This window comes from Chelonoidis abingdonii, chromosome 3, assembly GCF_003597395.2.
Source record: "Chelonoidis abingdonii isolate Lonesome George chromosome 3, CheloAbing_2.0, whole genome shotgun sequence".
NCBI classification, from domain to species: Eukaryota; Metazoa; Chordata; order Testudines; family Testudinidae; genus Chelonoidis; species Chelonoidis abingdonii.
The window spans coordinates 85,719,942-85,743,025 of NC_133771.1; the positions used below are offsets into that span (position 1 = coordinate 85,719,942).

At 41.9% G+C, this 23,084-nt stretch overlaps 1 protein-coding gene across 1 annotated transcript in view; it reads right to left on the reverse strand.

Annotated features, from left to right (window-relative positions):
- The window catches only part of SEC63 (SEC63 protein translocation regulator), a 113,821-nt gene that overhangs the window by 71,009 nt on the left and 19,728 nt on the right, over positions 1 to 23,084 (reverse strand). Inside the window, exons 3-5 of the mRNA XM_032781676.2 lie at positions 22,456 to 22,570; positions 11,385 to 11,497; positions 4,126 to 4,187 (exon numbers count right to left, since the gene is read on the reverse strand). Coding sequence (XP_032637567.1) covers positions 4,126 to 4,187; positions 11,385 to 11,497; positions 22,456 to 22,570 — 290 coding nt within the window. The remainder of the gene's footprint in view (positions 1 to 4,125; positions 4,188 to 11,384; positions 11,498 to 22,455; positions 22,571 to 23,084) is intronic.

Below are 23,084 nucleotides of genomic sequence, written 5' to 3' on the forward strand. Positions count from 1 at the left end.
ACTTCTGGAGGCCTATCAGAGCACATTAATACACCAGGGCATCCACACTGGCACCGCGGCACTCCAGGGGGGCGCATCCAACGCTATTCCACTCACCGAGGTGAGTACCGGGAGCACTCTAGCCGCGGAGTCAGAGCGCTCTACGTGCCTTGCCAGTGTGGATGAATCATGAGTTACAGCGCACTAGGCTGCTTTAATGCACTCTAACTCACAAGTGTAGCCATGCCCTAAGTATAGGAAAATCTTTTGGTGTGAATGGCTATAATTGAGAATGAAATTTATGTGTAGCATTTCCTCACTTGGCTGGCTTACAATGAAGATGCTTTGCTTTTTTGGCATCTGAAATCTTTGGAGTTTGCCAGTTACTCTGCAGGATGCAACAGGTTCTCTTTTTCTTTCAAATCCTCATACTCTTGGTCAAACCTTCCCAAGGTGGAGAAAGGCTTCAGGCAGGTTCAAGGGCCAGTCACGAATGTGCAGCTCAAAGCCTCATGCACTGGCAAAGCAATTATTGGCTGTTTGTGGCAGCAGGACATACCTCATCCTCTGAGGATCCTGAAAGCTGCCTATAACATCTCTTGGACTCAATGCTTACAAGGCTTCTTTGCTGTCACTGTGAGGGGCAAAGGGGCCTGCTCAACAGGTGCTGTACTGGAAAAACAGTGAGCTTCTAACTGTCTTAAGTGATTCCTTGGCTCAGGAGAGGGGCTAGAAGCTGAAATTAATTTGCTATTGCACAAAAAGGAATACAAATGTATTACAAAGTGGTCAGGAGAAACTGACCCACCAGTCTGTTTAGCCAACAGAGGCAGTAATTGAGCTGTCCTGAGATGAAGGGCAGGACTTACTCCTTAAGTCTCCAGCAACAACATTGCATTCCACATGTGGGAAACATTACACTTAGCCATGACTGAGGGGAGAAGCTGTGCAGTAGGAAAAAAAAAATCCAACAAGGTTTGTTAGTTCTCACCTGTAACTTTGCATTTAATCAAAATTAGAAATTTTCATTTAAATGTTTCCAAACCAGCCGCAACTCACCTCATGTAGACATTCATTATAATATTGGCTTTCAAACTACAGTGTATCGACAAGTGGTCTGTGGAAATCTGGCTGGTCACATGGTGCTAACCCGACTTTTTTTTTAAGCTACCAAACAACATTAGATCCTCATCAGTCCTGCACCATCAGATACATAAGGCAGAAGTCAAATAGTGTCAATTGCCACTCTGCTGGGCTTGTTTTTCCAGGTCTTTTATATTCAGATTTAATCATACCACTTCAGCCGTTATTGTGCTATGGAGTGTGCCTCTGGTCAGCATCTCCATCTCTTGCTGGGTTGCCAATGAAATGTTAGTTTAGGTAGCTTATCAGGCATTCTTAAAAGATATCCCAAATATGTGTCTCTTTCCTTCTTTTCTACTTGCATTGTTGTATGTAGTTGTGCCCATTCTAGGAACTGTTCATTACTTATTCTATAAGTTCATTTTACTTTGAATACTCTACACTGACACCTGCACTGAAAGCTGTTCAATTTGTCCTAGACAGACTCATTTTTCCCTAGGACTCTGTCCCATATACAAGAATGCTTAGTATGTTGCGTCTAAAGATCTTAAGTTGGGTCTTTTTGCTAATCACACTGGAGTGCCATACTGTTTTGAGATGTTGAGATACGGCACTTTCTTTATCTATTCTGGACTTTATATCAAACATGCACTATGGTGAATGACATTACCCAGATAAATTTATTAACAGCTTCTCAAGGCTTCACCTTCCAAGTAGATAAAATCATCAGCAGGTAAATGAATGTTCTTAACTTCAATTTTTATTTCCTGATAAGACCTATTTGTTTGGCAGAATTTGAGAGAACATCTGTCTTTCATTGCATATCTGCAACTGATTTATTTATCAGACACATGTTTTCTGCAAAGTTTAAGTCTCCAAACTCATGATCTATCCACACAATGCCCATTTCCATACCTTCACAAAATAAAATCAGAAGCGACTTGTAACAGGATAGCTGGCCTGAAACTGAGCTCAGCTCTCCTATTCCTGCTCAGCTGCTCCCTGTTTGAGCTAATTAAGAGTGTGGAGCAGCATCTGGGAAACTATAAGAAACATAAGAGTGAGTTAAAAGGGTCAAAACAGACTGATTTGGTCAGGAAGTGAGATTCCTGGGAGAGGGCTGAAAGTACAAGAGCAACAAAGGATTTTCTGTCTGAGAGAACCAGGGTCAGAGGGCTGAAGGCAAGGAGCCGCCACAGAGGGAGATGCCTGCTGCCTCTAAGGTGAAGCAGAGGGCTGAAGGGAGAGAGTAGTGGAGGGGCTTACCCACTGGCATCTCATTGCCATGAAGCTGGGTCCCAGAGGAAACAGGAGAGGCTCCCAGTGGAAGGGCGGTGAGCTCCCACTGGGAAGAGCATGGTTGTGCCCCAGAAGGAGGGCCTAGGTTGGCTGTCCTGGTGGAAGGACAGACGACAAATGGAAGAGTCCAGGTCTGGTGTAAGACACCAGGATGGTGAAAACAGAGCCAGGTTTTTAAAGACTGTGTGCATGTAGTTGATGTGGATTATGCTGTGGGACTTTTAAAGTGTGGCTTGGTTAATAAACCGTGATGTACCTGAGGACAGGTTGTATTGGATTTACTGTGAATTCAAGAGGGAAACAGAGGTGAGGGGCCACTCACTTGACTTCAGTCTTTGGTACCAATGCCTTGTGAACTACTAGAGTCATTTTGGAGGTGGCCTGATGCCTTCTTCTCTAGTGAGAGGAATCTTTGATGGCATCTGCAGCCAATCACCCAGGTAACTGTTAAATTAGACCTGCTCTGGGCTTTCCTGGCAGTCACAGTCCAAACTGTACAAAGTATTTGGAAACATGGAAAGTGTGGCATGTTAGGTTTTGGAAGCACACTATACATGATGGAATGTCATTACTGTTGGAGCCTGGTGTGACGGGGTATACAAACTCCATGCTAGGCCTTAAGGGGTTAAAAGGCAATACTGGGCCCAGGTAGCCCCACCCCTCCAGAGCTTCTGACCATGCTCTAAGACTGGAGAAACAGGTTAAAAAAATGCACAGAAGCCTAAGCAAAGGGTGGTGGACAGGTTGCAGGAGAGCGGTATCTGTGCACTAAATACAAGGTCGCCCAGTCCTCTGAGCCCCCATCACACCTGGAAAGAGAGTTGCAACACTCTCACCTTTTGTGGGATAAGGTAAAGTTTAGGCGTTCTTTTTATTCACCTATCTCCATTGTAACAATATACTGTACTTACAAGTTATTGTTAGTGTGGGAAATCTTAACTGAAAGTTTCCTGACATTTTCATATTTCTATTGCACTTTAAATTTGTATTAAAAGGTGTGTGTTCTGGAAGTTATATCTTAATACTCTTAATGCTACAATACAAAGTGTGACCAGTTCTAATATTACTTTGGGCACCTTATGCAGGGCTCGTTTGTCACCTTTACTCGTGTTATGAAGTAGCACCTTAATGTAAACGTGGCATAATCTGACCCTTAAGTGTTAAGAAGGGAAGACATCTGACTCCCACTGACATCAATAGGAGTTCTATAACAAAGTGCTGGCAGTATAGAACCATAACAGTGTACAGGCATGAATTTTCGGAATAACATTGTCCAACTTAATGAAAGACCTCCGTTCATACATTTAAAGATTATAGGTTATAATGAAGTAAACAGCTTTCTGTAATTTCTGTTTAGCAGATCTTCATGTTATAAAGAAACATTTGAAAACAGGTTACTGGCACTGAAAGTGTTTTTGAAATGTTTATAAAGACAACTAAAAAGAAGATTACATTTTTTTGTTTGCAACTCATGCCCTCTATCCTGTTAATTACTGGTAATTCTCTCTGGATACTTACTGAAATTGGCAGACAGTCTAAAACAAAGTTCTAACAACAATTCTAAATTAGCAAAGCCTTTCTGGGTTCCCCATCAATCATAGAACCCTTATTTCTAAAATTTTACATTTTGAGAACCGACAAGTTTCTTCATCTAAATTAAAAAATTTTTACATACACTAAGAAATGAGTCTGACTCAACTGTGCTGAGGTACTACACAGGTTGTGGCTCAACAGCTACAGTAAAAATATCACTTTAATTATTACCTTGTGGCCCATCTGGGTTGCCAAATTCTTCCCAATTTTTTCGAGATTCTTCATCAGTTAAACTAATTTTAAATAAAAGTTAGTAAGTTAGTAGAATGTACAGTAAGTTTCTTTGCATCATTAATAATACAGATTTAAACAACAACAAAAGAGGTATGAAACCCTAATACATTTGAGATCTGGTTTGATGGCCTAAAAGTAGCAGAATGTATGACAAAGGAGAAGACAGGAATCGAAATTCTAAGCTTAATCTTCAGCTCCTCACACCTGGAAAGGCATAGAATTCTGTAGTAATGTCTTCAGTTACTTAGGAGAGGGAAAAGTATAAGCTTTAAAAGCTATACATCAATACATGCTGGCCAAAATAAAGGTAGGTTCAACGTTCAAAGACAGAGAAGATTCATAACAACGCAAAAGTAGGTATTGGTGATATTACACGTACTTTAAAACAAAAGCCTTTTGAAGAAACTAGCCCAGGTAAATTAATGCAAAATGTGACATTATATACCAAGAGCACGCAGTCTGCTGCCTAAGTTTCCAGGCAGAGCTTAAGTGTTGGTTTAATTTATTAAATTAGATGAGGGACTTGGCTACCTAAGAGGAGGTATCCAAGAGATACTACCTCAACTGGGAACAGCAGAGGCACTCAAAAAAACAGGCCATACTTTGACTGGACAAGATTTAAGTACCAAGACACTGGAGGCTCTTTCTGATGGTAGGGAAACATTCATTATACTCTTAAGGAACCTGAAGACCATGGGTTGAGAGAAGAGGTTTGTTCTTAAAAACATGGTAAGCAGATATTGCCAAATGAACCTTAAAGGAGGCTAAGGCTGAACCTTGAGACCTAAGGGGTAACAGATACTCTAGAACTATAGGACTTCCAGTTGAGACAGTCTTTACTAGCGCTCCGAATGGTAAATCATTTCCGTTTCTGCTTACAAGTAGAGCTAATCCAGAAAAGGGTTCTTTTCTGCAAAAAAGTTTGATAAAAATGAAACCTTTTAATTGATTTTCCACATAGCATTTCAATTTTTTACTGAACACTCAAATTCTTCAGCTAAAAGTGTGAGCTGTAGTATGCTCCTCATGTTTCCCATCCTCTTCTATTGGCTGGGACCCCAACTGGACTACGCCTCCCACAGTGGACTACAGCCAGGGATTCCCTCATGCACAGCTTACTCTAAGAGGGGAGACACGGTTGCACTATGGGAGATGTAGTCCAGATGGAGATCCTAGCCCCTAGAGGAGAATGGATACATTAGGAGCAAATTACAACTCCCAGTTTTGGCTGAAGTATTTGTTTTCAGCTGAAATATTCTGACAAGAATATCAACATTTTCAACTGAAAAACAAACACTTTTAAAGAAAAAAATGTGTTAAGTAAAAAACTGTTTCAATGGAAATGTTTTGACCAGCCCTATTCGTAATATTTCAAGGAAGAACTCCTTCTAAAATGTAAAATAATGGCCTGAATCCTCTATGTATAGAACCAGTCCATGCTAATTAGTAAACTAATCTCCTCCACACTACTTGAGGGAGAGAGTCTCTGAATTTGGATGTAGGACCTTCCCTTTCTGCTGAGATAGATGGTCTGGAAACAGAGGTATCAGTGATGACTGTTCCCTCGCCACCTGAAGATGTACCTGTGCAGGCACAGCCACACTGGGGCTATCAAGTTGCTGGCTCTGTCTAACCTCATCTTCCTTATAACCCTGGGTATCGAGGTGATGAGAGAAGACATACAAGGGGTTTGCTCCACAACAGCAGGAATTTCTCATGAGACTCTTATCTGTGTGCACAGAACTGAGGGTGACTTGTGTGCCTTCAAAATCCAGCTCTGAAGCAGGAAGTACAGCTCTGAAGGCAGTGCAGCCATGGTGCTTCCTGCAGCCCAGGAAGGTACCTGGAGGAGGGTCTGATCTCCTTACCCTCTGCTCCAAGAGCAGCCGGGGAGGAGAAGACAAAGTCCTGTCCCCTCCCAGCCTGGCTGGGACTAGCAGCTAGGAACCCCAGGGTGGGGCACTCCCAGCAGCAAGGAGGAGATCAGATCCACCCACATCTCCAGGAACATCCTCCATCTGCAAGAATCTCCATGGCTGCTGCCTTCAGAATCCAGCTCTAAAGGCAGTGCAACCACAGAGCTTCCTGCAGCTGGAGAGGTACCTGGAGGTGGGGCTGATCTCCCGCCAAGAGCAGCCGTGCTGGGGAAGAGAAAGTCCCATCCCTCCCCAGCCTGGCAGATGGAGCCTGGTGAATAGTAGGAGTCCCTGGATGGATTGCCCCATTCCTGGCCCTCCTCCTCCCTTCAAATATCTAGATTTCATGGGGGAAGTCTAATTTCATGGCTATGAATTTGGCAGGGCCATATTAATGATCAAAAGACGCAACAGAGTTCAAGAAATCTCTCAGGCCTAGGAGTCTTAGGAACTGTGTGGTTTGTACTACGTGTCTGAGGATTATCAAGGAGTCTTATTTTTAGGAATCTCTCCTGAGAGAAAGGCCCTGACTTGGGAGTCTAGGATTGCTCCAGTGAAGGTGATACTCCGTGCAGATTGGACAGATGATTTTCTCTCAGCTGCTTAGCAGAGACTGCAAGAGGTTGCACATATTAGGTCAGCAGGATCTCTCTTCTGTGATAAAAGTGGCCATTAGAAGCCAGTCGCACACGTACAGGTAACCGAACATGCCTTAACATCTGAGATATGTAGCAACTAATGAGAGAGGTTTTGTGAAGGACTCTCAGTGCTGTAGATAATCCTAATGGAAGACTCTGAAATGGTAATGGACCTCTGCCCACATGGAACCTGAGAAACTTGAAGTGTATGCATTTGACTGCCACAAGAAAGTAGCAGGATTCCTTTAAGAGCCACCTACCAATCCCCCTGAAAAAGTAAGGAATGATGTCTTCTGGCATGAGTATCCTGAAATTGAATATTTTGATCAATTTCTTCACATTCCGCACTATGGCTCTCTTCTGTAGGAGGGGACTCGCTTCCTTTTAGCAGGACTTTCTTATAAGATAGGTCCTGCGAGAGAAAGAGGAGGCAGATGAAAGCAATGCGGTTTGGTGCAGAATTGAATGGAGTAACCATCATGGATTGTGTCTGGTATGCAACAATCTAAGTAACTTGCACCAGACAATGTAAAAATAGGAGACAGAAGGGCAGGAGGACTGGTTCAGTAATAGATTTCATCAAGCAGCTCTTGACCATCCCATCAACACTGCTGCTTGGAAACTGATGTCACAGGCTGAGCTGATGTATAACAAGGTATCTGACTCCTATTCTGTTATGACAGTTTGCTAACAGCCATTTTGGAAGAAGGCAATTATTGCCCCCTTGAGGCTGCATCTGCTATTGTTGCAGAGACAGGGACCACTTTTGGAGATGAAGTGACAGGTAGGAAGCTCTCCTCAGAATAGAGGATATGGACCGAGTCATGCCCAAGGACATGGCAGCAACCTTCACGGTAATCTTTTCCAGTGTCATCAGTCCTGTCACTGAAGAGGCCCACACCTGTGAAAGGAAGGTCTTTAATATTTTCCTGGGATTCAGGAGGCTTGCAGATCTTAACCTGAGGCACCTTCTTAAATTGTTCTGCCCAGGCACCTAGTCTGCATTCTTCTCTTTCTGAAGGGGCAGAGAGAGAAGTTGTGTTACCTCTGGCTACTTCCTTTGCTGTGGAACCATCATGGTATTAGCTCCAGGGTGTTGGAGTAGAAACTGATGCTTCTCAATTGGCTCAAGGCACATCCTGTGAGCTCCCCTGGGTGCTAGTAGAAAGGAAAAAGAAGAGAGCAAAATATCGTTGATCAGATGTAGGACACCTGAAATGATAGGGATGGCCTGCTTCTCTTTAGTTTGTAGCTGGAAAAATATCAAAGAAGGGATCAGGTTACTCCAGTGCCAACACATCCACTTGATACTGGAAGGTATTAGCCATTCTCTCCAAAAGCAATTGGAATTGCCTCTGATTATCAGGTGGAGAAAATTATGAGGTGTCAATCCTGATCCTGATCCTCCAACGAGATACCATTCGTACATTCTTTGACAGGAGCTTTGTACCATCCCTCAGAATGAGGGGGGTGTCTCATCCCACTCACACGATAGAAGCAATTCCTCTTGTGGATCCATTGGGGCCGAATTTGGCAGCAACTGAAAAATGAACATCAGTGGAGGCAGGGGCATCAAGCAAAGAAAGGGTGCTAGTGTTCATGGAAGTGCTGAGTTCATCACCAGGTTAGGCTTGGCAACTTCCAGCACGGAGTCCTGATTGCGTGGCCAAAAGAGGAGCTGGAGAAGGTCCTGAACGAGAGCCCTTCAGACTTCTGTATTTAGGGAAAGAAAGGTGACTGGGGTCTATCGAACAAGGTAGTGGGCCTTCCAGGTTCAATTTCAAAGGGATCCCATATTCCTCAGGACATTCTAGACAGAAACCAAAGTCAGTAACTGTCAAGTCAAATGGCATAAAGAGGCATAGCCTCCATGGAAGACCCCTCCTCAGACACGGAGATACTGATGGTGTTACCAGGGTCTGCAAAAGTAAATTATCCAGGTTTATAAGTGACAAAACATCTGGCTTCAAAGGAGCATTGAAGGCAGGTGACATTAGTGCAGGTCAAGAATCTAAGACCCTCACATCAGATGCAGGCAAGAGAAGGAATGATAATGATGCTTATGGCTGTCTAGTAAGGCCAAATGTTTCCTTTTCTTCTTTCTCTCACCCTGAGGGATTGCAGGAGAGACCTGCAAAAGTGGAGCCAGAGCATAGATATCAGATGGTGCCCAAAAAATTGGTATCCAGTGAGTAGTCTGGGCATCATCCATGTGAGGTTTTTGATGCCACTTTTGGTTTAGCTGACTCAATAAGGAGAGTGGCACTGATCCCTGGATGAGAAATTGCATCCTGGGATGTACCTTAGAGGACTTTGACATGGAGGCTGGTATAGTCCCTACCAGGAGACTTTCCAGAGTAATAAACACAAGATCTCAGATATGAGCATCTGTCTCCAGAATTATTGAAGAGCAGGAAGTGCAGTTCTTGATGCACTTACAGGGCTCAGGATACACCAAACAGGCAGCTACACACACCATGCTATTCTATTCTACTCTAACACAAACTATTTACAAATATTATAAAGGACTAGACTACAATAATCTCTCCTAAGGACACAAAGGTGCATTCCATTTAGTTTTCTACTACTTAGAAGGAGACTGGGGCAGCTGGAGGTGCATCTCCTTAAACAGAGCGAAGTGTTAACATCAACCTCATGCAAAAGTCACTCATGCACCCCCAACAGCTACAGCTTTTCTAGGCAATTCCGCAGCTCAATGACAGGTTCCTCTGACCTGAAAAAAAACTAATTTTAAAATAAAGTTGTGTGTGTTTGAAACTCATATACGTAAGTGACTTGTTTTAAAAAATAAGAACCACAATAGGGTGCAGAGGTTCAGCTATATAAATACATCTGGAGACTCATCCATCTGAAACTCACATTGCACATAATTCAGTACAAAAACTATGTTACTGGTTGAGAAATTAAATGCACAAGTCAAGAATTTTAAGGTTATGGGTCCCACAGAACAATAACTCTGTCATGCTGCACAATTTATATTAAGACAAATACAAATTATGTATGTGCAAGGGATATGACAGTCATTCTGGAAAGCAGAACTATCTTGACATGTGTTTAACTTCTCAGCTACAAAGTTCCATTAATTTAGTATCACACAGACACTGAGTCCAAGGAAGTTAATCCTAGCTGTCCAAACAATACCAGATAAACTGAGCAAAAATAAAAACAGACTCATTTTAAAAAGCAGTCACTCAAAATCCACAGCTTTGGCAACACACTGAATACAGATAAAGCAGGACATTTTATAAACCCCCTCTGCCAGACTACTCACTGGACACCAATTTTTGGGGCACCATCTGGTATCTCTGCTCTGGCTTCACCATGAACATACTGTTATGTACTCTAGCTGTGCTTAATTTATAGATTTCAAAGGGTGATTTGAAACAATGATTTCAAACCAGATATTACTGAATCTGTAACAAGCCACCTGGCTAGCAATTGTCAATTAGGTAGTTTACCATTGACACAAGGGACAACTTTCCTCAAAACGCCCTATTAAACATAGTCTAGAATTTTGACCAAAAAAATCAGCATTTAAGTAAAGCATTTAACATGGAAAATTGTCTTCTACTCTATCCTATAACAAGTTCTTAAAGTGGGCTCATCACCTTAGCATTTGAGTGCATTCCAGTAGTGCATTAAACAACATGATTAACATCTGTCACGTGTTTGTTCTCTCATCCTTTCCCCTCAGAGGTAGAGGTGCATGTAATGGAGTGCCTGTTTCAATTTTTTATTTTTGTTTTAAATACACATGGTATATGCTTATATTAGAGAAATCAAGATCAAAGGAATGTGCCTTGCACTTAGGGCAGAGGGTGAAGAGATTTGTGATGGTCTTTAGTTCCTGTGGGAGTTCATTCCATAGTTTTGGACTGGCCCCGGTAAAAGCTGTCTCCTGTTCTATAACAGGACCTGCTCTAAGGCCCGCTTCTAATACACAATTCATCTTACATGGTCATTGAACAGTATATAAGGATTTAGCGAGAGTCAGTTAAAAACTACTAGGGTAATTTGAGAAGGCCATTAAAGCAAAGAAATAAGGAAGTATGAAATTCAAAGGTCTGGAGAACAAGCCAGGCAAGAAGACACTGAGGGAATGTTCCAAAGGAAATGAGTCAGAGACCAAAATGAGATGTCTCCATTAGTGGATGAAAGCAGAAGAACTGAAACAATGTCTTTCCTTTTAGTTGTATCTACCTTTATTGCCAGATGAAAATGAACAGTACACTGATGCTTCAAAACCAAAACTTGGATATCAAATTAACCTTTTATGGCAATTGTGAAATTTAGTTTAAAGCAAGACAGTACTCATTTTGTTCAATACAATTTTAACTTTACATCATAGAAAGTATATCACTATATCAACTATCTGAAGTCAAAGTTTAATCAAATTAGCATTCGAGTATATTGACAAATACTGCTAGAAACAATTCAGTTGGATATTAAATGAGTCAGTTGTCAGACTGAAAAGCAGCTGACCTTTATTATGTATTTAACTGAATTAGTATTCATAGACGATATCAAAGTCAGTCTCTGCTGATATCCTAAGGTTATATTTTGATTTCCCTCTCACCCACCTACACCAAGCTCCTACTCTGTGAAACAGCCAGGAACTTACGCTGCATAAGCCTTTGCAATCCTCATGAACATAACTTCATCTCCTCCTTTATCTGGATGGTATTTTAGTGACAGCGCACGGTATTGTTTTTTAATTTCCAATACGGTTGCTCCCTTAAAAGAAAAGCTTCATGTTAGTATTGTATTACCAAACACATTACACCAAAAACGCCTATTCTACATGTTTTTCTTCGATTGCAGTATTTTTCTGAACCAATCAGCATAAGGATAGGGAGTTCTATTCAAACGGTTTTCATGATTATAGCAAAACATACATTCAAAGCATTTCCTTTTTTTAAAAAGCCAAATATTATTAAACCTGCAGAATTCAAACCCTGTGATGCAATTTAACACTAAAAATTTTCAGAAGACAGAGCTGGAAGGGGCTGTCTGAATGATCTTGTTCATCCATAAAAACAAAACAAAAACAAAAAAAAAAAAAAAAAGGATTTTCTTCAACTGATATAAATCTAACACTCAGCTGAACATATCTTGTGATCAGGAAACACTTGTCTGTGCTTACCTCAAGATTTCCTGTCTCTGGATAATAAGTGCAACAGATCCACTACAATGGGTACCTCAGCTCATTTGCAGCTTGCGTGCAGAACCAGACCTGTCAGTTACTGGAAATAATGGAATGCCCCACCCCCCACTCCAAAATTCCCTCTAGTTTAGCTAGCTTCCATAGCATGGAACTAGTATATTGTCTTAACTATATTTTGAGGACAACAAACAGTATCTCCTGCCACAAAGCATGATAAATTCCAGTTATGAAGACAAACTCAAATTTCTGGATAATTATTTTCATCTCTGTTCTGGATGATCCATTTCTTTCCATGGTGTGTCAGATCTGTGAAACTTACTACTCAAAGAAAAGTAGTTTTCAGGTAAGCACTAATATATTTTCCAATTCTACTTCATGCTAAGATCCACAGACCCCTTACAAAGGGATTATCATAGCAGTAAACCTACAGGATGAGAAGCAGGATGATTCTTAAGTGTTGGACATCCAAAATGCATAACATCCTATATTATGTGTACACACACACACTAAGAACATTAGAGTTGCAAAGTCAAAACTTGGGGAAAATGAGCAGAAGAGTCTGATCACTGGAGCCCAAGATCCTGGAAGTAGAACCGAAGATTTCTGAGTCTTAGGATTCCTCTGTCAGCAAATATCGGCCAAATCCACTTGCAAAGTGCCCCATCTCCTTCTCGTGCTGGTGGCTGACAATCACTTACTACTGCTATCAGTTGCTCCACCGGTTCTTGTAGCAGAGACCTGTGTGGTAGATCTAAAGGTGACAACCCTACTGATAACCCATGTGGGTGTCAACATCATGACACATGATTAAGTCAGTTTTTTCAGTTTGCTTTTTCAAAAATGTAGGAAATTGCATAAAACTACATTAAAAGAACATTACGGTTGCAAAGTTAAGTACTCAAAAGTTAGGAGGTGCCAGAATTAAGGTTACCTGTGCAATCAGCAGCACACAACACGGGTTTTCACTAAGTGAGATATTTCTGGGTGCAGATGCCACTCTGCCAATCCAACCTCTGCTTGGCTTGGTTTTCATCTTCCCCATTAATGGGTACAGCACATATCTATATCTAAGGTACTTTTATGGCACCTCCTTTATCACAGTATGAGCACTTAATTTTTTTAATGTATATATCCTCAACATCCCTGTGAGGTACAGAGCATAATTATCCCTATTTTACTGATGGGAAATTGAGGTACAGACAGGCTAAATTACTTGCTCAAAGTCACTTAGAGAAGGGAATTGAACTCAGGTCTCCAAGTCCTAAGCAAGTGCCCTAACACAATGGATGATCTGTCCGCTCTCACGAAGAAATAGGAAACCTTGCTCCCTCCAGAACTAGAAATTTTCTTTCTGGAGTAGGGCTAATCATGTTCTTCCTGCTTATTTAAAAGCCTTCCCAGACATATTGATTGTCACGACTAGAGCATGTCTGTTATTCACGGAGGAAACCGTGTGCCACAGTCTCATTGAATCATTGTGTTTTAGCCGGTAGGTGCTAAGCTATCTATTTCTGGTACTTATTTCCTGAACTGAAACAGGAAGAGCCCCTTTAAAAACAAAATCTGATTCTCTTTGTTTACCAGGGAGCAGAGAATATACAATCGGAGCAGAGAATATACAATCGGAGCTCGATCTCCGCCAATGGAGGAGATACAGTAAGATGCAAAGGGGATGCCCAGAATTACTGTATAACATGAATTCTGGATCATTAAGGTATGCCAATGTGAGACATCAGAATTCCCAAAAAAGTACAACAAGAACTGTATTTTTGTTTCTGTGACACTGGTTGTTTCCATTATAGCCATCTTCACCTTCTATTAACATTCTTCTGAGATAAGATATTCTTGTACCTGACTGTATTCTTCCTCAACCCAGATCTGTGATCAACTTCCCTGGCACCCTGTGTCTGTCTTGAATCCAAAACGCTCCAAGAAACATATTATTTTGTGTATTTCTTTCAACTCTGCCACTGTACAGAACCTTGATGAGAAGAACATTTTCCAGGAAAAGCAGCGAATTTCCTTCTTACTTAAAGCCAATATTATTGCCCACCACGATCCTGAAAGAGACCCTGGAAACACAGGTCAGGTCAAATGGTAATGACCAAAGTTGAGAAAAGAAAAATGACGCCATCCATCTGCAAAATGTAAGAACTGTTTGTGGGCTCATAAAAAGGAAGATTTCCTTCTTACCTGTGAATTTCCTTTCTAATACTTATGGTCAACAGTCTGTTCTGTGGCGCTTTCCCTTTCTTCCTGCTGCCTAGAGGCAGAGCACAGAGGGATGGCCAGCCTGGGGCCAGGACTGCCCATCAGTGGAAAACTCCAGTACTATAGCTTCCCAAAACTAAAAAAACTAACTGAATCTGCTAACAGAGATTTAGCAAACAGACAAACATTCCTCTATGCAAACATGTTTTTTCCATTCTCATCTGGGAAAACAGGGGAGATAGTCCGGCAGCCACTGTAGTCAACCTTGCTTTAGGGTCCATGCTTTTTCATTTTGTATGTCAAGATCATACATTGGAATCTGCCTGATGACACTACCGCTTTTAAGCTTGTTGAAAGACCAACATTTCACCCCACCCTCACCATACCTCTTGCATAATCAGGAAGATTACGCAAGAGCTGTGGTGAGGGTGGGATGAAATGGGGCATAAAAAAATTAAAGCAGAAGAGTTCTAATATATGAAAAGCATTTAATTTTTGCAATATCAATCAATAATACATATGTGAATAATAAGGGTATAAGAGGAGGCTTGGGGGTATAGCACAGATCTTCATTTTCATTCAATACAGTAACCACTTTTTAATGTGAAAAATACTCAAATTAGAAATGTATTCAACAAATTACAATAATTTTAGTATAATTATTAGTGATTATTAGTGTCCCCTCAAACTACAACTGAGTGTCCCAATACGAATAATACATATCACTTCTTGTCATTGCTGTTTTCATCTGCAAATGCTAATGCTGATTTTGTCAGGTCATTGCAACACACCACACCTTCTTGGCATCCAAAGAATATGGTACATACTGGTTTGTTGCTGCTGCAGCCAAATCTCCAATTTACAAGGCAAATCACCCTCATAAGAGCACTTTATTAACTTCAGAGTATCTGGGAGCAAGCACAAATTGTCTGGTAGTTTACTGAAAACAGACTTGGAACTGTCATCACATATCCATCCGTAATGCAGTGGAGCTTCTGGGGCCAAAGCACCTTTCCCACACATATGCCTGAAGATGTGCTCATTTTACATTTCCTATAAATGTTTCAGTTGGTGGTGATAAGGAACTGAGTTCTGGTCTTCAGGTGATACATTTGTCAATGTTTGCTGCCCATTATACATTGATGTCACCACGGAGAGAGGCAGTATCCAACTCACAGAATTTTCAGCATAGTGCCTTTACTGGAAACAAAACAGGAAACTATTGTATCACAGCCTGAGAGTACATGGGCAGCTAATAGTCCTGGTACCATGTTCTGGTGTTCCTCCGAAGTGGCACAAATGTCTGTTATAGCTCTCTTTCACTGGTCCATATTCACTAAAGACATGAGGCCCTGTTTAAGGCAATGGCGCAAGAGTAAGACACATCAGTATCATCTGATAATATGGATATTCCCACCAGTTTCTCTTTTGCAATCACAATTTGTTGTACAAAGATGTTGTCAGCTTCCTCATGTGAGGTGGCTGTATCTCCCCTGTTGATTGCCACACCTCGCTGGTTTATTTCAACTGGGGTGTTGTCTCTACCTTTTATTATTAGCTCGCGCTTTAGTGTGTGTCTCACTGGTGAAACTTCTTGTTTTAAATGAGTTCTGTATAAATGATGTCAATCGTTTCTGAATTTCAGTAACTATCGAGACAACTTTCTGTGAAGGTAACTGTGTACTTCTACTGAACTGATGCGCTTTGCTTGCTTCAGTAGCTCTGCTAGATCTTGTGCCACTCTGCGCTGAAGTTTCTGTACCTGTCAAAGACAAGGTCTAGATCACTTGCTGCTAGCTAGTGTTCAATATAGACTCAAATTGGTCACAGAGTCCTTGGTGACACTACTTACAAACACCTGTACTACCCAAAGAATTGCAGAACCACCAATGACTGTACAGGTACCTTCTTGTGAATGTGTTTTATTGACTCCCCTTGTCTGCAGCTGCTTCTTTAGGTAGACTTAGCCATGGCAATCTTCAGGTCACCAGAGACACTGAATATTGGTAAAAGATTCAATTCATACATATGACAAAAATATTCTTGATGTCAAGCCCTTGTGAACTTGCTTCTAAGTCTATCACTCTTTAATAGATAAGGTTAGCATCAAATATCTTTGTTGGACTGACCTGTACATGCTTTGTCACTACTAGTGTCTCTACTGTCCTTGGTATTGTATCACAGAACCATATGGGACAGCTACATTCAAATTCCTGCATTTCACGAATTCCAAGTGCGTTCATTTACACTGAGTGACAGTGATGCCACTCTACCACGGACAATGTTTAGTATTGCCTCTGGGTGTTTAGAACAGCTCTAGCTTCTTACTGATGGCTTCTCTGCTCATTGCAGCAATCCTTAACTTCAATTCTTCTTTGAGGATCTCTTATACTTGGGCCTTGTGTACTGTATTTTCATTACACTCTGATTTCAGAGTGATCCCGGTAAAGCAACCATGCCTTTTGTCTAGATTCAGGGGGAGGAGGGGGAATGCCAGCATGCTATACTGCTAATACAGAATTAATTAGCTAGGAGATACATTTGTTATGTTCCTTATACAAAATATTAGTGTGAAATTTAATTAAAAATAATTGAAATTCAATTAAAGTGGTTTCACTGTCACCTGTCTTGTGAATCAGAAGGGGTTAGTAATCAGTACTAATATTTCAAAATGCTCAACAGTCACAAGGTATCATCAGGTAGTGCCTTTGAATTTAGGATCTTGAAATTCAGAATGCACAACCCCCCCCCCCCACACACACACACACTATGGATACTAAAACAAGGTACTGTTAAAAATTTGCATTTGGCTCTCAGACACAGAGAGCCAATTACTTCAATTCTGAAACTAGTTAATCTCTGGGGAAGTGGACCAGACCAGAAGACATGTAGGACATTAGAAAGAAAGCTCACAGGTAAGAAGGAAATGTTCTTTTCTCACCAGCCCCTTCTCCCTATATCCTGCAGTGTGTACTGTTAGACGTGCAAAGCAGTACTCACCTTTAGGGTAGGAGGAGGATTCAAACTATATACATGGAAGACTGACCCCAGATTACTGCTGTGGCAGCACATTCTGAAGTACCTTTCCCCTACCCCCCAAAAAAGCTATATTAAAAGAAGAAAGGACATTAACCATGATGACTATGTAGCTGCCTTTCAAATTTCTTCATATGAAGCACAAGACTCTTCTGCCCAAGAGGTAGTTGAACCTTCAGAATGGGCAATAATGTTACCTGGTGGATTCACTCCAGGTTTTTTTGCCTTTTGACTGACGAGTGATAAGATGAAGAAAGCTGTGGGTTTCTGATGAAATCTACCTCAAGTGCACAGAAACACATGTTCTCCTTACATCCAGTGTATGCCATTCAATCTCCTTTGAAAGCACAGGACTAGGAGGCAAAGCAGAGGCTGAAACAAGTCTCACCAGCTCTGACATCAGATACCCCTACTGGAATCCACCATTTGAGGGACTAAGTGACTGACCTAAGAAGGGTGACTCTCCAAACCCAATTGGTTGCAATTTCTTGCTACTCTGATATGAGGAAGTTTTGGAGCACTCTCATATAAAATCTGTCCCATTGGAAGGCGTCCACACACGAAATTAACATACTGAGGAATTGTGTCAGAATTTTTAGTGATATCTGATGACACATGGTGAAGTAAGGAGAGGCTCTTCTGTCGTGTCTCCTCTGAAGTGAACACCTTTGTGTCCAGAAAGAGCAGCAAAAAGTCCTGTGGCACCTTATAGACTAACAGACGTATTGGAACATGAGCTTTCATGGGTGAATACCCACTTCGTCAGATGCATGACTCTTTGCTGCTTTTACAGATCCAGACTAACACGGCTACCCCTTTGATATTTGTGTCCAGAATGACTTCTGAATGCAGAATTTGCTGAGATGGTTGGAGATGAGTCACTACATTCAGCAGAAAACCACAGTCTTGTAACAAGGTTAATCTCTTCTAGACCCCAAAAGGCATTTGAAACGACAAGGACCAGATGATATGGTCTAAGTAAGGATGAGTGCTCCACTCCACACCCGCTATCAGGAATCACGTCTGCAGCTGATCCAGTCTACCAGCAACCTATGAGCACAACTAACCTGTAGTAGGCTGCCTGATTGATGGGAAGTCTACTTGTTGCCAGCCTTGCTCCTCCTTATTCCAGCATCAGCCCCTGAGTTTCTCCCATCCTGTCTTGCTCCAGGTAACCCATCTCTGAACCTCAGTTCCGATTCCTGACTTCTGTCTTCGGCTCTGATCCTCAGCTCTGGCCTCTGACCTTGGAATTCTATTTCTAGCTACTGCCTCCTGCTCTACCCACCGGGCAAGACAGGCCACATCCCCATCTCTAACATCCACCAAGAACAACTGAGACCACCAGGATCTCTGTGAAGACTCGTGGGGTAATCACTTGTCCGAATGAGAGATCTCTCTATTGAAATGATCCCACTATAACAGAAACGTAGAAATTTTCAGCAGTTCTCCCTAAATGGCATATGTAGGCAGACCTCCCTGAGGTCTAAGGCAATCAAGAAATCCCCGGATAACAGAGCCATGATGGAAGCACTAAAGTTTATCATCAATTTGTTGAGGGACTTGAGCTGTATTATGGCTCATGTCCCACATCCTTCTTTGGGAACATACAGAATATTGAATATATTCCACCAAAATCTCACACTGGTACCAGCTCTATAGCTCCACTGCAGAGAAGGAAAATGCCCACCCAAGCCTTGATTACTTCTTCAAATACCAGGTGCAGTGGAACACATTTCTCTCTTTGCTTTAGTTGGAAAATATTTCTAAGTGGCTTTCTTGGATTACTCTGGAATTGGTGGCTCTTCATAAGTCTCAGGCAGCATTTCCAGGGTGGTGAGCACCTTCCATAACACATGATTAAATACCTGCGGAGGGAAAGCCTCTCTTTCAAGTCCTCCTCTAATTCTGCCCATCCTCCAAGGAGGAGAAAGAATTTCATATCTCCTTCTCATTTTCTGATCTCTTCGCTTTTTTGATCTTATGAACCTTAAAATTTTCTCTCTTTTTTGAAAAATATACTGGGGATGAGCTAGAGGAGGAAGAGTCCCTCTTCTTTGATTTTCCCTTTTATGTAAGTGCCACAGTCCCTGCAAGTACACCTTCCTCATTGCTTGTAATGGGCAACTCAAGGCTAAAGTCTGAACTGAGCAGCATTTTGAACCTGCAGATTTTTTTTTTAATTTTTATTTTCTTGCCTTTTCTGGTGAATGTAGCCACAGGTTTCCACCCTGAGGTCCCATTCAGGCCACAATAAATTTTTTGGGTTGTGGGCAGGCTGGTTAAGGCAACGTCACATTTCACCCCTGTTCCAAAGTGTCCTGCCATCTCCCGAGTAGAGATAGAAAAAATCCCTCCCTCCTTCCAAAGCTGTTTCCTTTGTCGGAAGATGCTCCATTGGCATGTAACCTGCCTGTCCACCCAGACTGAAGTGCAACCACTTCATTATTTCAAAGGGCAATACTGAGATTGAGGGAGGTGGTAATCCCCATGGAGCTATTAGTGGGGAAGAAAATGAATTGTCACTTGCCCACCCCTCTCCCAACAGTCTGCACTGCAGACATGAGGAGTTTAAGCAGATGATCTGTTTATCACAGGCAGTTGCAGCTTTTCCCCCACAGAAGGCTCTGGGCTAGGAGATCTGCCTGTGCTGCCTACTGCATACCAACTAGGGTGTGGGTCCACTCCATAGTCCAGTTTCCTGGCTTGGCATAGATCTGGCCCTCACATCAGCTGAGCGGGTTAGGCCCCATGGCTGGAGGGCTACAGAAGGACCTGGTCCACCCCTGCACCTTCAGGTTGCCCTTTGGTGTGGCTGTTGGATCCTCTTTGCAGCTAGACAACCTGGTCCTAATAGTCCTGAACAGGAAAAAGACAGACTTGAGGGCGTTTGTGACCCTCTCTTTACCTGACACCGCCCATGAAAGATGGGGAAAACAGATCTGTTCTGGCAGTAATACATCCTACAGGACAAGGGCTGAGGCAAATCTGGTTCAAACGCCCACAGCAAACAGAGAACATTAAAATAAATAATAATTTAGGCATTTCCAATTAAAAAAAAAAAATTGGAATGTGACTATGTCCTATCCTGATAAGCACTGTTACAAAGAGAAGACCACTAGGTCTACAGTCTGCCCAAAAATAGAGGAAAAGAACTCAGGGGTGCTCCACAGAGGGGTGGTCTTGGCCACAGGCTAGCTGTCAATCTTTGTTCCAGATCCAACCAGCAGAGAGAGGGGTGAATGCCTCACAATATGGACTGCCTGAAAATGGAAATGCTTTGAAGTTGAACCTCCTTTAGGAACCTATTTAGATGTTTCAGACAAGACTCTGCTTTGTTTGTCCCTGATTTTCTCAGGCTAGAAATAGGATGGGGAACAGGTTGTAATACTCTGATCTGAAGTAGGTGATGGATGATTTCATTCATGTCATGACCTTTCCAGGATTGAGGAGGTTGGGAATGGGACAAAGCTGTTCCTGTAATTGTAGCACAGCTGCACTGGGTACTCCCTCTCGACAATATATAGTGACCTCATTTGGTCAAAGACATAGGTAACTTTTGCTCCCAAACTGAAAAAGCCTGGCATCAGTTGGGGATCTAACACCAGCCAGCGCTGGTTGGGAGACCTGCATCTGAGGCAATGGAGGGCAGTTATTCACCCTGCACTTGTTTTACCTTCCACACACAAAGGGGTAAAACAGGAAGAAACTTCACAGATCCCTTAAATTTGCCAAATGACCTATATTCCTTTCTATAGTGTCTAGCAGGACTGCGAGTTGAATTTTCTGATGACTTTGAATATCCTGTTTTCCATAAGTTTCCCACTGTATCACTAAGATAGCTGGGAACTGATTTGCCAGAGCATCTGATCCCATGGATCAAAGTCCCATATACCTACATGAAACAGATTCAAATCCCAATGCCTTTTTCACCGCAAAGGGAGAAGCCCTTAGACTGTGGGATTTTTAGGTTGAGGGGAACCAAACGTGCAACACTGTCTCACCATATTTGCATTGCTTCTGAAATCCTGTGGAGACTCTTCGGTGTCAGATCACAGTTCATATTTATTTTTGTTATTCTGATGCCACTTGAGAAAGTGTGCGCCCAAAGGAGAGGTCTGACGTGAAAGCCTGCCTGCATCTGGCTGCCTGTGAAGGGCCTGGATAGTTACTCCACTCTTTCTAGTGAAAATCTCCCCCCACTTAGAAACAAGGAGTCCCTGACCACCAGGGAAAATTGCAACATTTTTCCTTCAATAGCAATACCAGACAGATACTGCAGGGGTTCCATCTCACTGCCCATGGCAATGACAAGGAACCGAGGGATGGTTGGATCTACACCACTCTCTATGCCCTCAGGTGTGTGTGTGGGGGGGGGGGGTACACAAGGACATCTAAAATGCAGGTGAGGCCCCTCCAATGAACACAGTGGTCAAAAAATCTGAATTCTGCATGCATGGGGCACATGAACACCACAAGTGGAATCCATGTGGACGATTACTTAAAGATTTACGGGAAGGAACTTTAGCAGGCAGCGCGTTCCCCTGCTGCCAGTGATTGACGTGTCTGGTTCTGCCCCCGAACCACAAACTGGCTGAAGTACCCGCTGTAACAGTTCTGTGCAGCTTTGAACAAAGAAGGAAGTGCCTCAAGAGTAGTCTTACATAAATGGCACAATTTACCTTACATTAAGAAGAAAGAGACTAGAACGCAACAAGCAGATGTGAACCATATGAAGTAGGGACTGTTTATACAGCTTACCCAGCCTGCACCACCAAAACTGCTCCACAATTCTAAGGTGCATAAAGGGCTTTTGTGCAATGTTGCACCTCAGATTAACTTCTCTTGGTAGGTCTACTATGTTGTCAATATGCATGACTGCCCACAGTCCATAATGATATTCTCTCCAGCACAGTCCACATAAGTCTGGTCTTTGCTCTGAAACTTTTTCAGACAATGCTTAGCATGATCACGTGAGTCATTCAAAACAGACGAACACTGAAATTGTCATCGCAATATACTGTATAAGGGCATCAGAGACTTGAAGGGACTTTGGTACTATAGTTACAAATTAAAAAGTAAGCTAAGGCAGCATCACTATTCTGCAATACACACTAGCAATGTTCAGAAGGTAACAGTTCACTGCATCTTGAGATATGCTTTCAGCCCTCACAGAGGCTCTCACTAGTATTTCCTCCGGCTTAATTTTACATATAAAGCAAGTCCTAAGTATGACATATTAAAGTAATATGCATTACCCAACAAGGGCACTATTACTTACTGGGTCCAAATGTAAGACTTCATAAGGGTTGTATTCTTGATATTCTCTGTCTGTTTTGGAAACTTTGTATGCAAGAAACAGGAACAGCGCCCATCCAGCAAGAAGAATTGCTTTCCTATTTGGAAAGAATATGAAGGGTAAAATAAAATACACACAATCATCTTTACTTCTAACATAACACTGTACAAGTAATTTGTGAAGCTAATTTATATATAACTAAATTTAAGGATCCCACATTAAATAATGAGATCCAAAAAAAAAACAAATTTTAGAACGAATACTCTTGGCTTTGGACACTTATGGGTCTGCTGAATGACTGGGCTTTTTTATTGCTGTTTACATAGACGGGCAAAACAGTGACAGTTTCTCCACTTCCACACCCTTCTACTCCCACACATCAAAAAATCTCCCCCGAAAAACAGCAAAGATTAACAAACAAGAAAGTCTCTCTGTTCCTCATTTACATAGAATAATTTGCACCAATAATGAATGCAAGTTCTGCTTTTAAAAAAAAAAAAAAAAAAGCAAAATACAGAAAAAAGGAATAAAACTGAACAGCTAGGAAGTGAAGGGGAGAAGAGAGGAGGAAATGTGAGAAAGGGTTACAGTGGGGGATAAGAACACAGGCA